General features: G+C 38.6%; 5 protein-coding genes across 6 annotated transcripts in view; 2 read left to right on the top strand and 3 right to left on the bottom strand.

The window, feature by feature from the left end:
* Positions 1 to 165: 165 nt before the first annotated feature.
* Positions 166 to 2118, top strand: LOC108594216 (angiotensin-converting enzyme). The gene is made up of 4 exons (XM_033294176.1): positions 166 to 171; positions 222 to 1129; positions 1190 to 1753; positions 1812 to 2118. Exons 1-4 carry the CDS (start codon positions 166 to 168, stop codon positions 2116 to 2118), a joined length of 1785 nt encoding a protein of 594 aa, XP_033150067.1.
* Positions 2119 to 4026: 1908 nt separating this feature from the next.
* The window catches only part of LOC108607779 (angiotensin-converting enzyme), a 45646-nt gene continuing 25391 nt past the window's right edge, over positions 4027 to 24281 (top strand). Inside the window, exons 1-7 of the mRNA XM_033294165.1 lie at positions 4027 to 4550; positions 4610 to 5176; positions 6588 to 6746; positions 6808 to 7048; positions 7101 to 7837; positions 8327 to 8427; positions 8497 to 8595. Of these exons, the coding sequence (XP_033150056.1) occupies positions 4320 to 4550; positions 4610 to 5176; positions 6588 to 6746; positions 6808 to 7048; positions 7101 to 7837; positions 8327 to 8427; positions 8497 to 8595 (2135 nt within the window). The 5' untranslated portion in view covers positions 4027 to 4319. The remainder of the gene's footprint in view (positions 4551 to 4609; positions 5177 to 6587; positions 6747 to 6807; positions 7049 to 7100; positions 7838 to 8326; positions 8428 to 8496; positions 8596 to 24281) is intronic.
* Positions 12062 to 14502, bottom strand: LOC108607510 (skin secretory protein xP2). Of its 2 annotated transcripts, XM_017998375.2 has the most exons (4): positions 14429 to 14502; positions 13807 to 14277; positions 13123 to 13740; positions 13010 to 13029 (listed from the first exon to the last, which is right to left on the bottom strand). In XM_017998375.2, exons 1-4 carry the CDS (start codon positions 14438 to 14440, stop codon positions 13024 to 13026), a joined length of 1107 nt encoding a protein of 368 aa, XP_017853864.2. In that variant the 5' UTR covers positions 14441 to 14502; the 3' UTR covers positions 13010 to 13023. The 2 variants fall into 2 exon arrangements, with proteins under 2 accessions (XP_017853863.2, XP_017853864.2); XM_017998374.2 differs by having other exon boundaries at positions 12062 to 13740.
* LOC108607781 (nidogen-like) lies at positions 19590 to 21731 on the bottom strand. The gene is made up of 5 exons (XM_017998814.2): positions 21557 to 21731; positions 21205 to 21498; positions 20936 to 21139; positions 20352 to 20603; positions 19590 to 20296 (listed from the first exon to the last, which is right to left on the bottom strand). The coding sequence occupies exons 1-5, from the start codon at positions 21671 to 21673 to the stop codon at positions 19679 to 19681; spliced, it is 1485 nt and encodes a 494-aa protein (XP_017854303.2). The 5' UTR covers positions 21674 to 21731; the 3' UTR covers positions 19590 to 19678.
* Positions 22191 to 23127, bottom strand: LOC108607783. The gene is made up of 2 exons (XM_017998817.2): positions 22891 to 23127; positions 22191 to 22832 (listed from the first exon to the last, which is right to left on the bottom strand). Exons 1-2 carry the CDS (start codon positions 23083 to 23085, stop codon positions 22449 to 22451), a joined length of 579 nt encoding a protein of 192 aa, XP_017854306.2. The 5' UTR covers positions 23086 to 23127; the 3' UTR covers positions 22191 to 22448.

Genomic DNA, 24281 nt, shown 5'->3' with positions numbered 1-24281 from the left:
ATAATTGCTAATTGTAAATAAACAAATGTTCCACAAGCATTAAACTGAAACTTCGCAGTTGCTTTTGAGTGCTGCGCATGCGCAGAAGTTTTGCTAATAGTAAAGAAAGTGCGTTGAAAATGTTGAAAATAATTATACTCTGGGTAAATATACAAATTTATAAAAATGCTGGTAAGCTAAAGCCGTGCTACATATTTTAGTTTAGTTTAAAGGCTGTGCAGAGCGTGCCGGATGCCAACCTGGCTGCCTGGCTAAGCGAGGTGAATCAACAGTTGGCCATCGTTTACGATCGGGAGCAGTTGGCTTTAATGCAGAGCGAGCTTAGCGTTGGCAATGAGTTGCAAGTAGAGCTGGCTAATGAAGCTTTGGTAAACTATACAAAGTTGGTCAATTCACGCGCAGCCAAGCTGAAGCGACTGCAGCTGGGCGATGCACTGCAGCGACGTCAGCTGCAGCGCTTGCCACAGCTGGGCTATGAGGCACTGGAGCAGCATGAGCTGGCGCAGCTCTATGCGCTAACAGCCAACATGAGCGATGGCTATAAGCATCTCAAGATGTGTGCTTATGAGCAGCCAGGCAATTGCAGTCTAAGACTCGTGCCCGAAGTGCTGCAGCTGCTGGGGCAGTGCGACAATCCTCAAGAGATTGAGTACTATTGGCTTGAATGGCGTCGCGTGGCAGGCTTGGGCAGACGCAAACAGTTTCTTAGCTTTATGCAGCTGTACAGCAAGACAGCCAAGGCTAATGGCTATGCGCTGGCTGAAGATTATTGGTTTCATCAGCTGGAGTTGAGCGGCCAGCAAGCCTTGGCGCTGCTAGAGCAGTTGATGGCTCAGCTGCGTCCGCTGTTTCTGCAATTCCATGCGCATGTGCGTGGTGCTTTGAGGCAACTTTATGGTCTGCAACTGGTGCCCAGGGGACGCGCCTATCCGCAGCAACTAGCTGAGCTGTACTTGGCCAAGGCCTTTAGGCAGGCGGGCACTGATTGGGTGCTCGACTTACCTGCCAGAGCAATTGGTGTATTCAACATAAGCGCAGCGTTGCAGCGACGTGGCTTGGCTAATACTAGACGCATGTTTTGGAATGTGGCAGAGTATTTTCGCGGCTTGGGCTTGCCACAATTGCAAAAGTAAGCGACGCCTCTTGGTATAAGCATTAGCTTTAATTTGATTTGTTTAATTAACGGCAGTTCGCTTTGGTCGCATGCTCAGCCTTTGAGTCAGCAGGATGATGATGAATGTTGGCACAAAGTCTGGACTTTCCACGCCGCCACCAGCAACAATTTTACTTATTGTGCACTGCAGGATGAGCAGCGCTTCTTTAATATGTTTGAGGCACAGCTGGAGCTGCATTATGCACACGCCGTTGCTAGGCAGCCCGTGTTGTTGCGTGAGGAGCCTCTGCCCCACTTTAAGGAAGCTTTGGGAAAATGTTTTGCCTTGGCAGCAAGCTCACCGCGTTATCTGCGACGTCTGGGCTTGCAGCAGCCATCAGCGCTATGGAGCAGTTTGCCTGCGCGACTTAATCGTTTGTATATTCAAGGCCTGCAAATTGTTTTTCTATTGCCAGTGTTCTATGTGCTCGATCGCTATCGTGTCGAACTGCTTAGTGGTCAGCATCAAGCTGACGCCAATGAAGCCTTTTGGCGTCTGACGGAGCTATATACAGGCGCAAGAGCGCCAATCCAGCGCAGCAATGCACAGTTTGATGCACCCGCCAAGCTGCTTATGGAGGTGGACGATCAGTATACCAAGTGAGTCTCTATTCTAAGCTAAAATGTCATTTACTAATTTTTATTCTCTTCCATTTAGTCACTTGCTCAGCACTGTGCTGCAGTTTCAGCTTTATAAGCATCTCTGCTCTGCTACAGGTCAATACATCAAGGATTCAACTGACAAGCCATTGGATCTTTGCGACTTGTCAGATCAGCGTGCAATTGGACCAGCCTTGTATCAAGTCATGGCATTGGGCTCTACATTGCATTATAGAGAGATCTTGCAACAACTGGTGGGCCACAGCGAGTACAGAATGGATGGTCTGCTGACATATTTTCGACCCATACAAGATTGGTTAACCTTGCAGAATCGTCAAAATGGGTTTGAAGTTGGCTGGACATAGTGGACTTAAATGATATCAAAAAGTATGCAGCAGAAATTTAGCTGAAGAGTCTAAAGTGCGTGCTGAAAACTATGCAATAAATTGTTTTTTTTATTTGTTATTATCTTTAACGATAAGTACGATAATATCTTTCTCTATATTTATTTCATATTACATACATTTAAAAAAACAATGTTTTTGAAGCATACATATTTTTAATCATCTTTAATTAAATATTAAACAAACCTTTTAAATATGCTTCAACATTTTAATACCACAAGGTGATTGACATATGTTGCCATATTAACTTTTCACTGTTTATAATTTGTAAAAAAGTAAAAAAAATTTTTAAGAACAAACTAACTTTGCCTCCGAATTTTACGTGGTGGCTGCCTCAGTTTGTACAAGATTTCTGTATTTGTGGGGTTTATTTATAATAAAATTAAATTTATATGAATTTTACTGCTGTACGAATTTAAGTGCAAGCCTTAACACAGATAGTAATTAGCATAGCCAGCGTAACTAAATCAAATATTAACATTTTAACTAATTACAAAAACCTCAATTAATTTGTGCACAAAGCGCAGCATTCATTTGTTGTTTTCAACGTTTCTAGCAAAATAACCGGAAAGAATTTAAGGCACAACATAAAAGCGACTATAATTAAAATGCACTTCATTATGATGACTTTCAGCAAACAAAGTTAGAAGTGTACTTCAAGTAGGCACTTGCCACAAATTGTAATTGCGTTACGTGTCTGGGCTGTCGCCAGCCAATTTATGCCAATATGTATGAGCATAGCTCAATTAGTTACAGACTGCTGTAGTAGTAAGTGACGATTTTCCCACGCTAATGGCTATAAATAAAAAGTGTACTGCTTGCTTGGCTTAATTGCTTTCAACTTGACCTTGACTTTCATTAGCAACTCCCTAAAAGATACAAACGCTCCAGGTACGAGACTAAGCGTCTGAATATTTATGAGCTCATTTCCGAGCACTGTAGTCGGGAGACACAGATTGCAATCTAATTACAGGCTGATTCACCTACTTCTACAGCTTTGTTTATTTATATATTATTCGTATGCTAGCTAGCTAGCATGGCAATCAAGCTATCAATTTGTCAATCTAGCAACTAGTGGTTGTTGCTATCTCGCTTCCTCTCTCATTTTCTTTGCACTAAGCTGCATTCATTAATTTTCAACACTTGAGTCATGAGTGGAAGTAATTTTCACAAGCACCTAGGTCAAGACTGACTACAGCTTGCATTCCGCAGTCGCCAATGAGTGCGGGTGTTGCCTGCTATGAATTACATTTGCATTCATAAGCTGTTCAATTAATATAATTTAATCGACTTGAATCAAAAATGCGCATTAGTCTAGTAAAAATAATATTAATTGTAGAAATATTTATTGTCATTTATCTTTTACCTCAAAGTGTATTTTTTATGCGTCTGTGTGAGAACTCAACTAATTGTGGCGGGATGACTTTCCACAGTCCTATTATTATGCGCCTAACGAAAAGTACAAGTTATTTTTTTTTTGACTGATTACTAGTCGTATACTCAACACACACACACATAGACCCTCACCCTCCCCTATAATTGCAAACATGCATGCTAAACATTTACATACAAATCAGCAACACACACACAAGTGCAATGTAAATGTTCCCAAGCTTATGGCTGGAACGTCAGCGTTGGCGTCGACGTCGACGCTGGCTGCGGCGCTGCTGTTGCTCAGTGCTAATTGCGATTATCTCACACAGCATGTGGAAAAAACTTAACGCGATGCGTCGACTTTGACAGCGACGCTGCTGAGATTGCAACTGCGACGCGTCGCTTGAAATTTGAATTCATTTTCGAGTCGACGAAAAAAAAAGTCACAAAGTAATTTCGAAAAAAAATTCTTACACTCAAGTCAGTAGAGTTTTAGACGCGTTACGTGACGTTACGTGGGTGCAGGAACTACGGAAAGTACCAAAAGCCAGCTTGAAAACGTTTTTCAAGTGCCGTGAAAGTGTGAGAAACAAGTCCAAGCAACTGTGTACGGTAGTGCTGATCCGGAATCTATATAAAGTGCATATTCAAATCAGAGCTCAAATCATTTGTGTAATGCCACAAGAGCTGTAATTAAAATTGCTAATTGCTTGTGAAAGATTTAATAACGAAGTGCGCGTGACCTTGGGCGTGTTAAATATAGATCTCATTGTTGGAAAAGTAAAAATATGTGGCACAGTCTCTTAATAATATGCGTGTTACAACAAATTTTGGCTGTACCACAGCTAAATTTGCCTACACCACAGCCAGAGATCTACTACAATGGATCACCGAATATTGCGACCACGCCCGCTCAGCTAAGAGCTGATCGTGATCGCAGCCAGCGCTATGGACCGCCTTATTCGGAAGATGGGGCTGGTCGTGGCAGCAGCAGCGATGATGGGCTCGATGATTTTAGGGTGGGTCCTGCATATCAGAAATTTTCAGAGCACTTAGTCATTGTACTTTTAATTTGTAGTACGGTCAGACCTACGATGAACGCATGCGTCTGGGCTATAACTATCCTACTCCCCGTTTTAATTTCACCGATCGTTCCGATGATTCACCCTTCAGCAACGATGGGCAACGCCATCGTTATTCCAATCACAACTATGGCCCCAGTTCATCTAGCACAGATCGCAACTTTAACAGCGACAACGATCTCAACAATCAGAATAATAATGCACGCTATAGCGACGTGCCCTTTAACAATCAATTCAATTATAATAATAATCCGAATAATCCATTTAATGGTGGCAATAATCAATTCAATAATAATAATAATCCGAATGTCGAATTCGTGGGCATTAATAATCGAAATCGCTTTGAGAATCCCTATTTGAACAATCAGGATAGATTCAATTTAAATCAAGGCCAGCTGGATCGTCAGCGTTATCAGCAGGATCGTCGCTATCAGCAAGAGCTGGAAAAACTGCGCAACCTTCTCGTCGAGACCGATCAAAAGGGTTCGCTTGAGTGCACCGCTAATGTGGCCGCTCAGTGGAATTTTGAGACAAACGTCAACGACTACACACAGACGGAAGCGGTGAGTACAACACACATGTGTATAAACATGTTACTAAATTGTAATTGTAGTTGTAATTGCAATTGTATTGAAGCGGCACGCGATGTGTTTTGCTTGCGGTGCAGTTCTCTCAGTTTAACTTGTTGCTGTTGCTTTTGTTGTTGGCCACATTTTCTTGGCTTTGGTTGATGTGTTTATAGTTAAGCATATGTAAGCTCAAGGTTATGCTTGGCCTGACAATTTTCCCAGGCAGACATGCCAATGTCAAAATGCTCCAAGCTGAGAATTTTAGATTTTGTTTATGTTGCTAGACAAGAAAAAAAAATGTATACAGGCAAAGAATGAGTATTTTGGCATTATTTAAGCAATAAATCATGCAAACGAAGAAATTTCACGAACTAACGGACTATATCAAAATAATTGTTAGTTGCCCGTATTACTGGCAAGGGCTTGTACTGATTTTTTAATAAAAATACCTTCATGTTGGCCCAATGATAAATATAAAAAACATACATACATATTATTTATCCATTAAAACGCAAATCTTTTTAACTCTCTACTATTTTTAATATTATATCAGCAGTAGCATTACTTATAGCAGTATGGGGGGCAACTTACAGCATAAGTTGTACTTTTTTAACACATTTAACAATATTTATGTAAAAATCAAATGCTTAATATTTATTTGTATAAACGTTAAGTGATAAAGGAACAAAATTTCGAGTGTACCAGCAGAAACTGAGAAATTAAGTTGACTCACCAAGTATGAGGAGTCAATTTCCCCCTTAACTAATTTAATCATAAACAAGACGCCTAACATATATTGAGATAACAAACTTTTTCGTTGACTATAAATTGAGGAATGTAAGAATTCAAGCACGATGATTTAGTTTTAAAAGCTAGTAGGCTGAGTCAAATAGAAGGTTGGAAATTTTATCTTGGGTGCGCAATCAAAGAGTTAAATTAATCAACTGAAGCGACTAAATGCATTTATGAAAATAGACAGCGTTGATTTAATTATCAATAAATAACAAGATCAGTATTTAAACGCAGGTTAATAAACATTTCACTAGTGTGCATCACTTCCTAAAAAATAAATCTAAATATTGCGTGCATAAATTTTATACAACTTGCATTGAAGTAGAAAAGATAAGGGTGAATGGGTTACCGCTAGTCCTAGGACTAAAAAGTTAAATTTCAGAATAAAACTATAATTAATATTTCAAAATTTGAATAGAATATTATTTATTTTTAAGCTATAGTTTTGTTCAAAGAAATATAAAATTCAAATTTAGTTATATGCTTATTTGTAATTTTAGCTGAGAATTAATTCCATTGTACAATAACGTAGCCGTATCATTTATGGCCTTTAGTCTGGTACATGATAGTTTTTATGTATGCATATAATATTTAATTGTTATTGAATTTTTAGCTCAATGCACAGCAGCGTTATGTGGAATATCAGCGAATTGTGGCTGAACAATCGAAGCATATAAATAAGGATTTAATATTCGATCGTCGTCTTTATCGACAACTAATGCTGCAGTCTGAAGTGGGTCCCAATGCGCTGCCCTTGGATGTGCTAGATCGCGTAAGTCAGCATAGTTATTAATTGAATAAACTCTTATTTAGCTTTGCCTTCACTCTCTTAGTACAATCGTTTGCTGAATGAAATGTTGTTTCTCTACAACGGCGCCAGCATCTGCGCCTATCAGCAGCCCTTTCAATGCGATCTGCACTATGTGCCGCAGCTGAAGGACATTATGGCTAAGAGCAGAGACTGGGATGAGCTGCAGCATACGTGGGTGGAATATCATCGCAAGGTGGGGCGTGGCATGCGGGACAGCTACGAGCAGTTGATCGATGTTATGCAGGAGGTCGCCTATGTCAACAGTAAGTTGATTACAATGTAAACTTTGAATATATTTTCAATTGTGCTTAACAGATGTCACCAATGGCGGCGAGTACTGGTATTTGGCCTATGAGTCGGGCAACTTTCGCCAGGACATGGACATAGTCTGGGAGCAGATACGTCCTTTGTATGAGAGTCTGCACTCTTATGTGCGTCGCAAGCTGCGCGATTATTATGGACCCGATCGCATTAGTCGCATTGCGCCCATTCCCTCGCATATCTTGGGCAACATGTATGGCCAGTCCTGGTCGAATGCACTGGATATTCTTATACCCTATCCGGGTCGCAAGCTCATTGATGTGACGCCCCGCATGGTGGAGCAGGGCTATACGCCTTTGCTTATGTTTCAGCTGGCGGAGGAGTTTTTCACCTCCATAAATATGTCGGCTGTCGGTCCAGAGTTCTATAGAAACTCCATCTTTGAGCAGCCCCTGGACAGGCGCGTGCTCTGCGAGCCTTCCGCCTGGGACTTTTGCAGTCGTCACGACTTCCGTGTCAAAATCTGCACGGACATCAATCAACGTAGCTTGATTAGCGTGCATCACGAAATGGCGCACATCCAATACTTTCTGCAGTACAGACATCTGCCCAAAGTATTTCGCAATGGCGCTAATCCTGCTTTCCATCAGGCAGTGGGCGATGCCATTGGTCTGTCCGTCTCCACGCCAAAGCATCTGCAAACTCTGGGACTGCTGCAGCGCTCGCTGGATGAGTCGAGCTACGATATCAACTATCTGTTTACTATGGCTATCGATAAGGTAAGTACAATAGTTTAGCCTTAACAGTTTTAGTTTAGCTTTTTATTTAAAAAAATATTAAGTCTTAAAATCGAATTGGGTTATTGGTCATTGCATGAGTATTAGAAAAAATATATTTTATTTGGCGATTATGCAAAGTGAAAATGAGTTAATAATTAAATTTAGATTAGTTATGTAAACGTCTATAACAAAAAGAGTTTTTCTGGGTGTTTATTATTTTGTTTGAAAATATTATTAGTAATTTTGTGAATAGGTGAATTATAGTTGACAATATTTATAGCTGCTCTAGGAGCTCATTTTGAATTTTATTTATAAAGAAAATTGTTATTCATCATAACTGGAGAATTATGTCTAGGATATTATTAATTTACTGAGATGTGCAAAGCTCAATATAAATTATAATGATATGTCGTTTGATGGCAGCTTAAAAAAGTGCATATTCCTTAGCATGTTAAGCCCTCGAAATTTTCCGCCGAGCTTTACTAATATGTTTTATCTTAGTGGCCTTTTGCATTTGCCTTGTCTTTGGATAACTGGCGCTATGATGTCTTCAGTGGCAATGCTAATAAAAGAGTTATGAACTGCCATTATTGGAATTTGCGGTGAGTTTTTACCCACAAACATTCCTAACCAAATATTGAAATAAACTTTCGTTACCTTTGTATTGGCAGTGAAAAGTATTCAGGCATAAAGCCGCCAGTTTTACGCTCTGAGATGGATTTTGACTTGGGTGCCAAGTATCATATACCTGCTAATATACCATATATCAAGTAAGTTCATTGCTTAAATAATGTATTTTTCCGTTGATAAACTTTATATAAAAATACTTTAGTTCAATAAGACTTTAATTGCTCAGAGCAATAACTAACTACGATGTCATAAACTTTAATTATGTTATGACGTTTAATTTCTTAATATGGGGTCCAAGTGTCTTTTACGTCTCATTGTTGAGTTAAAACTCTTATATTAATTACATATTGGCATTACCGCACAAATGTTGGCTCTTATCTAATTTGCCACATAACGCATATGCAGCAATTAAATTCAAACAAAAGCTTGTTATTAATTTTGCTATTTTCGATTACACACACATACACACAGATACACACACGCAGACATTTGCACAAATTTCAAGTATTTTCCGTCAAATTGCCGAACGATTATGCGTCGCAATATTCGGAATACCGGCTCTGCAATTGGCTCAAAGCAAAGCGCTGCCACCAAAGGGGGTAACACACACATACACAGCACATCACACTCACTCGCAGTGAATGTAAACGAAATAAAACAGAAAACTCGCATGTACAAGTATTTCCCGCATTCACTTTCCACATGGCTGCCAGTTTGAAGCTTTTGCCGTTACTCTCTGGTCTGCCGTCATTTAAATTTAAATAAGCCAAAAACTCCAACTGTTACGAAAAATATAAATTAAACATAAATACATTTGTATGTTATGTGCTGATCCCCTATGTAGTCTGTTTGTTTGGCAAACTGACCCATTAAGGCAAACATGAAAAAAAGAAACCCCCCCCGACCAAAATGGACGTTTTCCGACTCACAAATGCAAATTTGTGTCAACCACAAAGACGTCGCGAGTGGAGCAATGCCAACACTAGAAAATGTCGGTGTCAATGACTGGCCATTGTTGAAGCTCTGGCGCTTTGCTTTGTCTATTGGTCAATGTGCGCACGCCTCTAGTTTTGGCTTTTCATGCAACTTTTAGTCTCTTTTCTTTACCCCACACTTACTTTCTGTGCAAGCGCCCATTTAAATGTAAGACAGCGCTTTGAGTATTATGACAACTAACACACTGAGAGTTGGCCCAGGCTTTAGACCAGGCCATTGCATAAGTTTGGCAAGCGAGTTTCATATTTCATTTAGTGGCCACACAGGCGGCATTTGCGGTTTTCGTCTATGGGTTCATTAGCCCCCTCAGTTGTGTTCTTTCAAGGTAGAGTGCAAAACAGTTGAGTAATTTGCAGCAACAGCATTACAACAGTTTTGTTGTAAGCCAGAATTTATAGAGTTAACTAACTAGCTATGTTGGTAAATTAACAGATTTTGTTTGCACGTAAAAGTCTATGCTTAAGGTTGGAGCATTTGGCTAATGTAATAAATACAATACAAAATAATGTACAGTGGACGCTCGCAAATTAGAACTTTCAAGCAAAGAGTAAGAAGATTAAAGATTTTAAAAGCTTCAAAGCCTTTAAGATTTCGAATTAGTGAATAATGTTTGATTTCAAATATCTAATAAGTCCTCTAATAAATTTATGGAATAGGTATTTTTATAAGAGTCTTTTAATATTAAAGATTCAATAAGCGTTTTTCAATTAATGAGTTATAAAAAATGTAAAATATCAAAACTTTTATCGTTAGATATAGCAACTAACAGTAATTTTAATGGATGTGAAAAAATTTCAAATTTCTAAAGTTTTTTAAAGCTTGCCCAATCTTTCATCGACTTGAGCCACTCATTTAATTTGGATATGCTAGAGCTTCTTTTAATATAAATCCATCATTGCTCAGGCCTGTAAACTTAAATAACTGGAAAAATATTTGAGCAAATTAATATGCATATTAAATCGATCTCTACGAAAACTTTTCTTTACAAAATGCCAAAGATCAGTTCACTGAAATTCATGCGGGCAAAAGGCAATAATAAAAGAGGCACTAAAAGCACCATTAGCCAGATTTTACAGCAGACATTCTATTGGCATTAGACACATGCTCGGAGTGTGTTGTTTATGCGCGGTTTGTATTACGACATCGTTTGGCTATTGTATGGCGATTATTTATTGCATAATCAATAAACTGCAAATGCTACAGATACAGTTACAGTTACATAAACAAAAAGCTACCAGAAAATCGGCTAACCACCAAGAGAGTTAGCCTAGATATGGTAATAAACGAGAGCCAAAGCGCACGGCAAACACTTTTCATTTCGTCTCCGCAAGAGCAGTGGCAACCACAACAACAACAACTCGTTTTCCATGTGCCACAGTTCAAATGGTTGAAAATATCGGTTAGCGGCACATGTCCTACAAACCGACTAAAGAAAACGTGATAAATCTATGGCCCAGTTTGTTGCTCTTGTTGTTGTTGTTGTTGTTGTTGTTGGCCACGCTTAATGTGCCTGCAATTGCAGCAACGGTTTCAATGAAGCCGAAATGCAAATTGAAACCTAATCATCGTAGACGACGACGGCGACGGCGGTGCTGCTGCCAATGTGCCACAGCGTGGCAGTCAACGTTAACCACACAGCGGTGCTAATAAAAAGTAATACCAGGCCGCAATATAAACGCTAGGAAATGGACACGAGTGCCGTCACCAACGTTGCAACTTGTTGTTGTTGTTGTTGCATGAGCAACCAAATGATAAAAACACAGTGTGGAAAATTTAATAAACATGTTGCTGGCTGACTCTTGCCCTGCCAGTTGCTTGTCTGTGGGCGAGACACTTTGAATACGCAATTATGAATGCCAGGCCATGTTTAGCCCATTTGCAAAATTAGATAAGGCGTTTATGGTTAATGCAAAATGACTTGATTTCAGGTTGCATGAGCTTGCAAACTTGCAAAAAGTTTGAACCAGTAAAAATACTGCGTGAAAGTAAACTATTTATTTTTCTGATATGTTTGTTCAGTGAGATCTTAAAGGGGACTAAGTGAAAAAAAAACATTGTGCTGATGGCCTTAAATCATACTGAGTTGCTTAGATAAGTGAAGGCTTCTGTTTATCGTATATTTCAAATTAAACTAAAATAAAATAAATACCAAGCAAGGAATGATATAAAATACAAACGAAATTTAGTGAATCAAAATTGTTTTTCAGTCTAAATAAAATTTGTGAATTGATTATTTAGGTGTCAACATTTTTAAAATTGATTAATTTAATATTCAGTTGTAAAGGCAAAAAATCTAACGAAAATTTTAAATTAAAACCTGCCTATCTTTTAGTTCGCTTTATAGCACAATTTTCTTTTTTTTATGATCTTATGAATAACCTTTTGGCTAGTTTGCTTCATAGCAAAATTTTCTATATTTTGAATACTAAAGGTCATAATTTTATGATCTTATGAACAACCTCTTGGTTTTTTTTGCATTTAACCTTTTTGCTCTTGCTATTCCACCCAGCGTTTGTAAAGAAAAGTTATTTGTATTTTAGTTTCGATCACTTGATTTTTATTATTAACATTTATCAGCTTCATTATCGTTGTTGTTGTTTTTGTTTCGTTTATACAGAGACACAAAAAATATTTGGTAAATTAAGTACTTTTTATAAATCCGTTTCAATTGCTTTTTATACAATAAGCAAAACATCTAAAGATATTTATGAGTTACAAACTAGATAGCAAGATATTACAAATAATACAATACGTTCGTTTACAAACTGACTTAAATAGGCGACAGCACATTATACATTAGATACTTAACTTAAGAGGCACTTAGACACTAACTGAAGTCTTATCACACGCTTACAACGCTAGGCAGATCTGCGTGGAGATCTGATGATCTGTGATCATCTCGTAACTGTTGAAAAAACTGAACCGAACTGTAACTGAACCGGGTGCACAAGTCGGTGGACCAGAGCAGAAGGAGGAGTAGCCGCAGCTGGAGGACAATACAGCAGCAGCAAACCACATCGAACAATGGTAACCCAGTTGTCAAGGCCAACACCAACACATCCATGGCGATCCTAAGGCTTAGGTGTCATTTATGTTTAGTGTGGTAATTGTTGTTGTTAAGTGTGGGTTGAGTTCAAGTTTTCGCTTTTAGTGTTGGGACAATGCTGCCCAAATGTGTTAAATCTTTTAAGTCTTAATCGTCTAAGTTGTTGGTCTAAAATTTCTCATAACATTTTTTCACGCGGTTGCGTTAATCGTTTTTCTTTTTTCGTCAACGTTTTTTTTTGTTCTTTTGATTGGTTTTATGGCTTAAGCTAGCAGAGAGTTCGATTTGTTATACTAAAATGGTCGTCACTAAAGTCTGTTCTATAATTGATATGCTGAATCTCTATCGGTATCACGTTCTATATAGCAATGTGGTATTGGAATTGATAGGCATATGGTTTGATATGGTATGATATGGTAAATTGGTTAAATTGGTTTAGGATTCTGTTTAAGTTTTGATATTTTGTGAGAATTTTGTTTAGCTATTTATCCATTTCATTACCGTTACCGTTATACGCTTACGCTTTTCAATGCTGCAAAGAGAAGTGAGAGAGAAAGAAATTCATTTCACCAATTTAGTAACCATGATATGAATGATAGTCATGATAGTTAAAGTCATGCTCCACCTCATGCTCATGTTCGTGATGCTCCTCAATGGGGGTCGAGTGTGAGTGGAATGAGTGGTGATGATGGATGGGCTCATGATGATGGTGATGCTCCTCCTCGATGTGCTTGTGGTGGAATTCGGGCTCCTTGTAGGTCACATGCTTCTCATGGTATTCGGGCACATGTTTCTCAATGTGGACATGGACGGGCTTCTCAACGGGGATTTTCACGGGGTACGGAACGTGTTTCTCAATTTTAACTGGCACTTCCTTGATCACTGGATAAGGAGCTGGCACATGTACTTTAACCTCATAGGGCACTGGTTTCTCAACATGAACGGGCACGGGACGATCATAGGGCACATGCACGGGTACGGGCACCTTCTTGATCACTGGCACTGGCACTGGCTTGTCGACATAGTGGGGCACTGGCTTGTCCACATAGTGGGGCACGGGCTTGTCAACGGGCACCTTGACGGGATAGTGGACAACCTTCTCCACGGGGTAGGGCTTGTCAACATGCACATGCTTCTCTACCTTGTAGTGGACAATCTTCTCAACTGGATAAGGTGCGGGCACATGGACCTTGACGGGCACATGAACTTTCTTCTCAACGGGGTAAGGTGCGGGCACATGAACCTAAACAAAGAGGTTGTGGGGGGTAAGCTTATGGGACAATTGGGGTATAGCTAGACTCAATTATACCTTGACAGGCACTGGACGATCGTAGGGCACATGAACGGCCACTGGAATCTTCTTCTCAACTGGATATGGCTGTGGCACTTCATAGGGCACCTTAACGATCTCCTTAACCTCATAGGGTATATGCTTGACAACGGGATAGGGCTTGGGCACTTTGACTTTCACGGGCACATGAATGTGTTTCTCGACAGGCACGTGCACAATCTTCTCAATGGGCACGGGCACTGGCACCTTCTTGATGATGGTCAGTGTCTTCTCCTCGTGCACTGGGAAATGTGGCACATGATGATGATGGTAATCCTCATAGTGGTGCAGGCCACGCTTCGATTTGGTGGTATCATCACTAACAGCTTCCTCGGCCTTCTTGGTCTCCGGTTCAGCAGCCTTCTGTTCGGCGGCGGCGCTCTTCTCCTCCTCAGCCTGTGCATAGCTGGTGGCTAGCAGCAGCACCAGGGCCAGCGTTGTCGCTGTACGCTAAGGGGTAAAGGTGCAAATTGAGGGGTTACTTTCAGACACTTTTACGATCACTTGTAGCTCAGCTCAGTTTGTATTTTAAAGAGTCCTTTAACTGGCATTCTTTTGATTTTAGCACATACACTGCACACTTCACTTGAGTTATACGTACCATCAACTTCATGTTGCTGGCGTTATATCCTTGTGCCTAACAAGAGCGTCTACCGAACGAGATTTTTATTTGAATAGGGATTACACACTCTACACGTTCCGTACCACTCAGCTCACTGTTCGATGGCTAACGGTTTAATGATGCCAACTGCAGCGCCTGCGCACGTTTTTATAGTAACACCCAAGCCATAAGCAACAGCCGAAGAGCAACAGCAACAGCAACAACAATGGTTAATAATCGCAATAGCCCAAAATACACGCGGCGAATGGTGAATGGTTCGTGGCGAATCGTAGTCGTCGTCGTCGTCTTGTTCGTCGTTTTAGTCGCTTGCTTGGCTGGATTTGGATTTGGAGGCGCGAAGTCGACGCAGTCAAGCGCCAAGCAACGCCAAATGCAGCGCCAGCTTAAAAATTGCAACAACACTTTGTAGCTGGGGCATGCCAGCTGCTGCTGGCTGCGGCGTGTGGCAAGCTTAGATGCGTGTTGCTGTTGCTGACTACCGTCAGTTGCTATATTGCTTTGTTTTATTTCTTTTTTGCATGCATGCATGCCTATGTGTGTGTGTCTGTGTGTGTGTGTGTGTGTGTGTGTTGGTTTCTCAAGCCTTTTACGAGCATTGACTTATCGCTGCAACAGCAACAACAACAATCAGCAACAAGCCACAACTGTAATAAACCACATTTTTTATGTGTAATTGAATAATACCTAAATACGTCAGTTGTGACGCCTTCAAGCCTCTTCAATCTGCATTATTACATTTGCCTGCATTTTAATTGCATTGATTTATGCCAAAATTAATATCAGACTCTCTCACATAAATAAACTTCACAAAAAATTGTTACAAGGCAACGAGTTTTTCCATTTCTTTAAAAGCAATTGGAAAGTAAGCCAAATTTAATTGCGAATTTAATTTAGAAGAGTGCGCTCACATTTGTGAATACTTAATTTAGTTGTTTTTGTTTAATTTGATTTTTTTAACAACTTATTCAAGAGTTTGCTTCCAAGTATTTTAGTAGATTTCTTTGTTTTTTTTAATTTTATTTGAAAAGTGTATTTTAAGGAATTAGCAGCAACTGAAATACTTATTTAGATAGTTTTTATTTATATTTTATAATAGTTTGCACAAAAGTTATTTAGTTGGTCTTGCTTTGTTTGATATTTGAATATTATTTGAAAATTATGTTAAGCAGTATGCTATTTTTTTTATATAAAATAATCTTTAATTTTTCTTTTTAATAAGTTTGACCATAGAAAATAAATATATAGTATGCAATGCAATATAATTTCACATCAACATAGCTTTGAGCCAATGACTACCTTTTTAGAATGCAATAAGACACATTTCTAGAATTTTTTTTTGGAAATAGTGGCAACTCTTTAAACGGCATAACTTAATATTCCAAGCATGACAATCCTGAGTTACCTAATAATTAAGCTTTAATCCTAATAAATGTGCATTCGGCATGTCCATCAATATAAATAATACATTTTGACATCAAGAAATTTCCGGGCTTTCAAAATCCTTTGTCGCCTTTGCTTCATTTGAACTTTAGCTAGACGAGGTTATATTTTAAATGCAGGCGCAGCTTGTCAACTGTCAGGCTTCCAAATTGTAGTCGTGATGCTTTTACTTTTGCATTATGCCAACTGCATAACATTCACCTGACCAGTGACTAGGCCGGGCCTAAACAGGTGGCTAGACAATTGTCAACCAAGTGAGTGTGTCACTCGGTCAGAGCGCATGTTGCATGTCATAAGCTTAGAGCAACACACAACTCGTTTCGATTTCATATTGTGGGTCATGTAATTGACGCCCCAGTTGAGGTCTTACTTTGGTTACCTTCCTCGTTATTATGTCAATGGGTCTTGTGGCAGACATATGTACGTACAAGTTGCAAGTTGTTACGCTAGCAAATAGTTTGGCTCAGCTCTGAGCTGCGAGCTGCGAGCTGTGGTTGTTGCTCTTCTAGCTGTTGCATGCAACTTTCGATTGAGTTTCATTCGCATTCGGTTGCATGTGTTGACCACATACCATACACTATTGGATCGTAGTAGCTATAACAAAGAGTAAAAGCAAGATTTGTATATAAAGTTTTGTATTGGAAGCTGCCGCTATCTGCAGACACCAAAGCCGATTATGTCATGTGCTTTGCATTGTTTTAATAGACAATATTTGATTGCTCATAAGCGCCATTGTCTGCCTGCAACAACATAACAATTAAGCACTTCCTTTTATTAATTAAAAACACAATCGAATCACTCATATTTTTATATATATCACACCTATATATATATATATATAGTTATGCGGAGCGTTTCGTCTTGTGACCTGACCTTGTATTGTTCGGCGATAAGCGTTGCAGCTTTACATAAATTATGCATAAATTCATTTTGGGTTTATAGTAAATTGACGCCGATTGCTGCGTGTTTATTTGCTTTTGTTTTTACTACCTATGACCATCAAATTGAATGGGTATTTTGGCATTTGTGTGTGTGTGCATTTGTGTAACAATTTATTATCAGTGTCCGGCCTGGGACGTGACTTGACATGCGCATTTTAAGTTTTCATTCAGCATTGATTCCAATTCACGCATCGTTGATCAGCGATATCCAACGATGGCATACAAAAGCTGACAGTTATGACATTTTATGTGCCATTTACCTAAAGAGTCTTCAGCCAGGCTTGTAATTGTTTCAGCTTCTCAGTTGTTTTATGCTTATTACTTGACTGGGTTCATTGCATTGCTGGTCAAGGTCGTTTGGCGTTGTTTTTGCCACAGCCAAGTGACTGACAAGTGCGCAAGTAACTGTGACTGCGATTGTTTCGAAAGGTTTTTCGCGTTTCAACTTTGTCGGCTAACACAAAGCGACTATTTTGAGAAAGTTAGCGTTATATTTTTAGGAAATATGCATAACAACTTGCACTTAAGCGAACGCCATATGCATTGGCCACAAAGTTAATGAAGTGACCCCTTAAACTGCAATCAGAGCCCTTTCAATCAAGCTGACATTGAGGCGCCTTGATTCGATTTGAAAGTGATAATCACAGCAATTGAATTGTTTACAGCTTCAACTTTAGTCGTAACTTTATAACAACTTGACTGTAAATGAGGTCAAGGCCAAAAGCATTTGAACTCTTGTGCTGCGACTTTATTTTGTTTTATTTGTTTACGCCTAGTTTACACTAACTTGGTCGGATTGTCACGCGCCGTTGCACGCTGCGCTCAATTGGCCAGCAGCACTTAATCCGCTTGTGGCAAGCTCTTGGCCAGTTTTGAATAAGGAAGTGTAAGTGCCAGCTGCAAATCTATGTAAATTTTTATTTAAGTAAGTGGCTAGCCAGCCAAACCAGTTGAAAGCAATTTATTATCATAACAATTCCGCCTCTGGACTTGCAGCTGTGCGTTGCTCTCACTAGCATTTCCATTAAAAAAAATGTCAGTGTTAGGGGGTCGCTTGACCCATTGACTTACTCATCGTACAATTTGCCTATGAGCAACTTGAAATCAAGTAAATTATTGTTAGAGCGCAATGGCAACAATTGCGTTTGCTTTTGCTCATTTGCTGCACAAATTATTTTAAATATAGACTGGCGCATAATTACAACAACAACAACAACAGCAGCAACAAGTTATTGTTGTAAATTGCGTAAATTGAATAAACATAATGCTATGATGTTGAATTTTAGCTGAACATTTTGTAAATCCTACTCGTACTAACAATAATTTGTAGCTTTTGAGTTTTTGTTCGTCTCAGTCGCACTGGGGCGTAGCTAAAGTCAAACTACGAGCGTAGTTTGAAACATATTCAACAGTAGAGCTATCTAGCAATCTAAAACTTTTCAAGCCACCCATGCTAAGCAAAAAAATATAGAGCGAATCGTAATTAGGCAGCACAAAAGCGTGCAAATTAACAGAAGCCCAAATAAAACATAAATAAAATAACGCCATTGCCCAAGCAGCAATTAAAATACAAAAAACAAAAACTTTTCGAATATTTTGAAGGCGCATTAGACAAAAGCAAAATGCTGGTAAAAACAATTGCAAAACTGTTGCAGAATGTGTGTTAATTGTCTCATTATAAACCAAGTGTTTGGCTGGCAAATAAAACAAATTATATGCTCAATAACTGTCCATTAAATTTATGGCTTTTCCTATAAAATAAAGATTAAAGAGCCAAATGCTGTAATTGCAGAAAAACTTGAAATGCCAAAAACTTGACCAAGACTTCCTACAAAATAAAAAAAAAAAAGTGCAGAGCAGCTGCAAGTTAATATAAATTAAAATTAAAAATGCAGTCAAAGTGTCAAATTTTGTTTTAGAATTTATTAATATTTTTAATTATGCGTATGAACAGTTAATAACATACTGCTGGAAACTGGGCTTAAACACTGTCTAGAGCTATGATAAATGCTGATAAATTACCCACATGCAAGCTCAATTCACAGTTGTCTGTGTGGCAGATTGGCCACGATTGCAACATATAGTAGTTTGAAAATTTCTTTGCAACCGAAAATGTTGCTGCAAAAGAAATTGCAAGTCAATTACCGCTAGACGGTCTGCTTGGCGCCATGACGCAATCGCCACATGTGGCAGCGGCAGCAATGCCGACGCCGCCGCCGACGTCGACGTCAACGCAGCGCTAATTGATTGCGTCTGCGCGACGCAGTTGTTGCATTCACTTTGCTTTGCTTTTGCTTTTTTTGGGTCGCGCCATTCTCCCATTGCCACATGCTGCATACACTTGGTAAACTCTCGGTTTATGGCTTGCCAGCTTAGGACAAGATCAATGTTGTGCGTTGGTCAACAGCGCAACAGGTTCTGGCCACTGCCTGGCTAGCCCAAATCGAATAACTTGGACGACAAACTTGAAATTTTGCCAACAGCTTTTGCGCATTTCTTTCCAATTTTTTTTAATTAATTGATAATAGACAATTTTTATTGCTTAAATTTAATTTTAGCCCAAAAAAAAAATAAATGAAAATTATCTTCTATGCTAAGCTGACCATCAGAAGATGAATAAACCTTTACCCCTTTTACCCTTTAATGTTTTAGTAGATTTACCCGCTCCTGATGAAATTTTGAGACACTTTTAGAAAAATGTATAATTATTCAAATTTTAATAAGAGCCGTCATTAGAAATGTAAGAATAGGATTGTGTTTAAATATATGCTTTTTATTATATTCATAAAATCTCGAATTCTGAAACTTCGATTTACTTACAGATTTGAGATACTTTATTATATATTGATCATTTGATTAATTCTTCAGAATTTGCCGTACTATCACCAGCTCTATAGTCAATTCTAATATCTATTGGGGTAGCTGTACTCAGACAGTTTTCAATAATAGTTTTGTCCTGAGGATTCACCTGAACTTCATGCTCATAGCCTGGACTGCAGTCGCAAGTATTGGGCGCCTTGCAGTAGCCATTTTGTGGGCAAGTCCTTTCGCAATGCGGCTGGCACTCATAGACGAACGTCTTCTTGTTGAGCACTTTGGCAAAGCCCTCGTTGCACTCCCACTTTTCGGGATAAACACACTGGCTGAACTCTGGCAATGCGCCCTTGCAAACGGGCACGCATTCCACCTCATCATCTTCTATATCTAAAGCGTAGCCTTCGTTGCACTTGCAATTTCCTGGCGTGGCACAGCTGCTATGATCGCTGCAGCCATCAGCACAAATGGGCTCACAGCCTCCAAACTTGCCCATAGCATAGCCAGCATCGCATTTACAAGCAGGTGGACACTCGCATACATCGGGCTTGGTACAGCGACAGCCATCAGCGCAGCCGCTGGCACACTGAGGCAGGCAGAGCTCACCCTTTCGCTCCTGCGCGTAGCCAGGACAGCAAGATAACTGTATATCCTGTTAAAGAAATGCTGTGAGTGCCCGAATTACCAAAATCTCATTTCATACATACCTCACCAGCTAGAATCTCTGACGTGTCACCACTGCTGCACACATGGGTATCCTCGGGCCTAAAGTCCGGCACTTCCGGCATACAGCCGCCCTTCATATCGCTTACATAGCCATCATCGCACATGCATTCATTCACTCGTATACATTTGGAGTGCTTACCGCACTTGGGTTGGCAAATCGGCTCACAGCGATTCGTTTCCTTACTCTTCTCGTAGCCTTCGCAGCAGAATTTAATAATCGCGTGCCGCTTGATCTAAAGATTATAATATTACTCAGAAATTAATGTCAGAGTTAGCAAATTAAAATTATAAATTCCAGGCCACAGCATTTTTTTTTTTTTGGGAATTCCAAGTAGCTGTGCTTCAGCGGAATCAACGATTAATCAGCTACTGTTCGCTATTCCAATTCTGATTTGATATGAAACATTTGTTTTGCAATGTTGAATAAAAAGAAATACACTTAATCTGAAACCGAGTTGCAAAAAGCTTTCGACACAGTCAAACAAATATAATCACTTTGAGCTGATTTCAATATTTATAAGATAGGAACCCAAGTATTACGTTCTCTAGCTAAGGTTTTACTTACGAGTAAGTCCGACGGGAATGTAATATTGAGAGCAGCAAACTCAGCTCTAAGCGGATCCCAAGAGGACGATAGCACTGTATTATTGCATTTCACTTCAACGCTCTTTGAGCACATGTGCGGATCTATGGGTAGGCAAGGGTCATCATCATGTTCACGCTCAAAGCCATCACAGCAGACTAGCTTGGTTTCCATACGCGTGTCAAACTATTCGAAAAATTAGGTTATTCATTAAGTTGTAGCTGTCAATAGCAAATAGAAAATTAGCTTACAATTTTTGTTGGATCAATGGTAATATTTTGTGCTTTTATCTGTTCAGCGATATTGCCCAGATTTAAGAGAGGATTCGGCTCACTCCTTTCGTATTCGACTGCAACTTCTTTGGTGCACAAATGTTGCTTAGCAAGATTTATCTCACATTCGCCTTTGTCGTTCTCCTCAAAGCCCTCCAGGCACTCACAGACCTCGGGCAACTTGCACACACTATTGGGTCCACAGCCCTTAGCACAAACTGGCTGACAATTATCCAAGGGTCCGGCATAGCCTTCACAGCAAACATATACGGGCTAGGCATAAAGTATACAATTTGTATTTATTTTTATTACAAGGCAGCAATTTGCTTACCAGCGTTATATCATTTACATATGTTGCACAAGTATTATTTAATTTTTTGGCAGCACAGATTGAGCAGCAGCTTAAAATTAGGCACGCCCATAGCAAATGATAGAGACTACGTGTCATATTTATTAATGAGACTTTCAGTCAGAATTAACAACTGCTTCCGACAACATGCAAAATAAAACTGTACAAAATATAGAATACAAAGTGATAAGGCTGCTGGGCTTAAGTTACTGATAGCAGACGACAGCAGCCGACAGCCGCCGACATAAAGAGAGCAAATTAAGCGCCAATCTGCGGGGTTTCGCTTAGATCTTAATTATAAGAGTATTTGTACATTCGTACTTGCCATAATTATTATATATGAAACAAACATTCTTATAATTAAAGCATTTGATGATAAGACTCAATACAAGGAAATACCGAGAATTTATTTATTGGTAATTAAAATCATGAATACAAGCAAAGTTTAATACATACAGTTGATAACAAAGTTGAGAATTTACTTATTTTTTAGTTTTAATCTAAGCGAATTCTTTGTAAGCGCAAACTAAACACTATATAACGACTAATTTTATTTTAAGTTCGGGCAATATAAAATATATTTTTTATGAGCTATGGCTTACGCCACAAATTTAAATGACGAGTGAAAAAATTAAAAGTAGGGTATATTCTATAATTAATTGCTTTACATTGATTAATTCTTTTAGCCAAAAATTTGTATTCACAACTCTTAGTTGCCTAATTAATAAAGAAATGCATTTATTGCATATAGAGCGTAATAAATATAATTGTTTGCAGCTTTATTACAGCCTGCTCAGTATCAACATAAGTATGAATAATATTATATTATATTTACATAGAATATGATTCATGAGTTTTACAAGCTGATAAACTATCATATATTATAACCATCCTCACATACCAATACCTCTTGCGCTTCGAGCTCATGTCCATTTGCATTCGCATTCGTCGTATACTGTACATATACGCTTTTCTTATACCTCACGTAGCGTGTAACATATATAGTTGCTATAACAATAATGAGCAAGCAGAGAAGCAAAGCTGAGCCACAGATAAAAATATTATTCCAGTCAGTTGAGTTTCTCTGAGTTTTTAAAGTATATTGTGTGGTTCGCTCCGTGGATATCTCTGTTGTGCTCTCTTCGGTGCTGCTAGTTTCCGTTGAGGTTGTTGTCGGCAGTGGTAGACAAGCGGCGCTCTCATCGTCCTTAAAATAACCAGGACAACAGACTTTCCGCGCCTCTTTCTTAGTTTTGGTCTCACGAATTTCACAATATTAGGCAAAGGCAATACTCTCAATGAAGTTGAGTACCCACCACAGTTCGTCTTGCACCCGCTATGTTAAGCTTCTTAAATTCAGCTGCAAATCTTGGGCTATATTCTTCCAAAGGTGTGTTTTCCACAACACTATACTGAACATCTTCATCTCTAACACACAAATGTGAATCTTCACTTTGAAAAAGAGCAAGTGGCAATAAGCTCAGCATAAGCGCAAAATGAAAGTACCACATTTCAATTCAGTTCTCTTCTTTTTATTTGGCACGATCTTTACTCCAACACACTTTACGCTTAACTGAAGAATTATAAATACCTAATGTCTAATTTACGTTTTTGTTTCAGCTTGCTGATAAGAAAATATATTGTATTAATATATATAAAAGTAATAAATTAAATAAATGTGAACGTAAAACTATGCTTAGGGCATGTGCAGATTAGGTTATTAAGTTAAAAACAATTTTTGTACAGTGTAAAATTAAAGGGCTGTGTCTCAATTCAAGTATTGCTGTCTGCATAAAAGCTTATCTAAAGCATCTATTAAACAATGACAATATAATTTTTTAATAAAATGCACACCCTTTTTAATTTTTTCTATGTAATCATTTGTATTTTTTTTGTATTTAAAAGTTGTTATTTTGTTGATTTAATATATTTTCTGCTAGCATGTGGGCAGCTTGTGAAGTTGTACATTAAAAAGAATAAAAATATGTGCAGACTTGCGTAATGTACTTAATAATATTATTAAGACAATGATTAGGAAAATCTTGGGTAGGTTGTGCGTAAAAAATTTTACTTTCATGAACCTCAAAAAAGGCAAGCTCTAAGCTGAAGTCGAATGAAGTTAAAAATAAAAACAATGTCAATGGTTAAATAATTTTTTTAGCAGCTCTGAACTTCTAATCAATTCATTTCTTTCATTCAGCTTATTGTTCATTAGCCCAATCAATCAAAATAGAAGCATGTGGTTTTTTTTTTTTAATTTTCGTTTTTATTTACTTTATTAAATATGTTGAAACATTTCATAGAATAGAAATTTACTTGAAAAAAAAAGTCGAAGGAGCAACTTATTTTTGTGTGGCTTTGTTTATCTCAGTCCAGAAAGAACTGTACATTAAGGGTGCTGGGTCAAGTTACTGATAGCAGACGACAGCACCCGACATAAAGAGAGAAATTAAGCGCTTGGATCTGAGCAAAATCCCGCAGATTAAATGTAAAGCTTAAACTGAAAGTCGGGAGTTCCCAACTAGTTAGTTTTTAGCAACTGCGAAACTTATTGTGGACTCTCGTTTTCGATATATATATTCTTACCTACACAGCTTAGGGGCTTATTATCCGATAGATATATAGATATAGATAGATATATACATTCAAAGATCCAAAGATTCAAAGAGCTCTTCTTTAAATATAATGTAGCCTTTATAGTTTCTGA

The sequence above is a fragment of the Drosophila busckii genome, chromosome 2L (assembly GCF_011750605.1).
Source record: "Drosophila busckii strain San Diego stock center, stock number 13000-0081.31 chromosome 2L, ASM1175060v1, whole genome shotgun sequence".
Classification (NCBI taxonomy): domain Eukaryota; kingdom Metazoa; phylum Arthropoda; class Insecta; order Diptera; family Drosophilidae; genus Drosophila; species Drosophila busckii.
The sequence above is the reverse complement of the archived record's forward strand: the minus strand, read 5'-3'. Positions and strand labels throughout refer to the sequence as shown.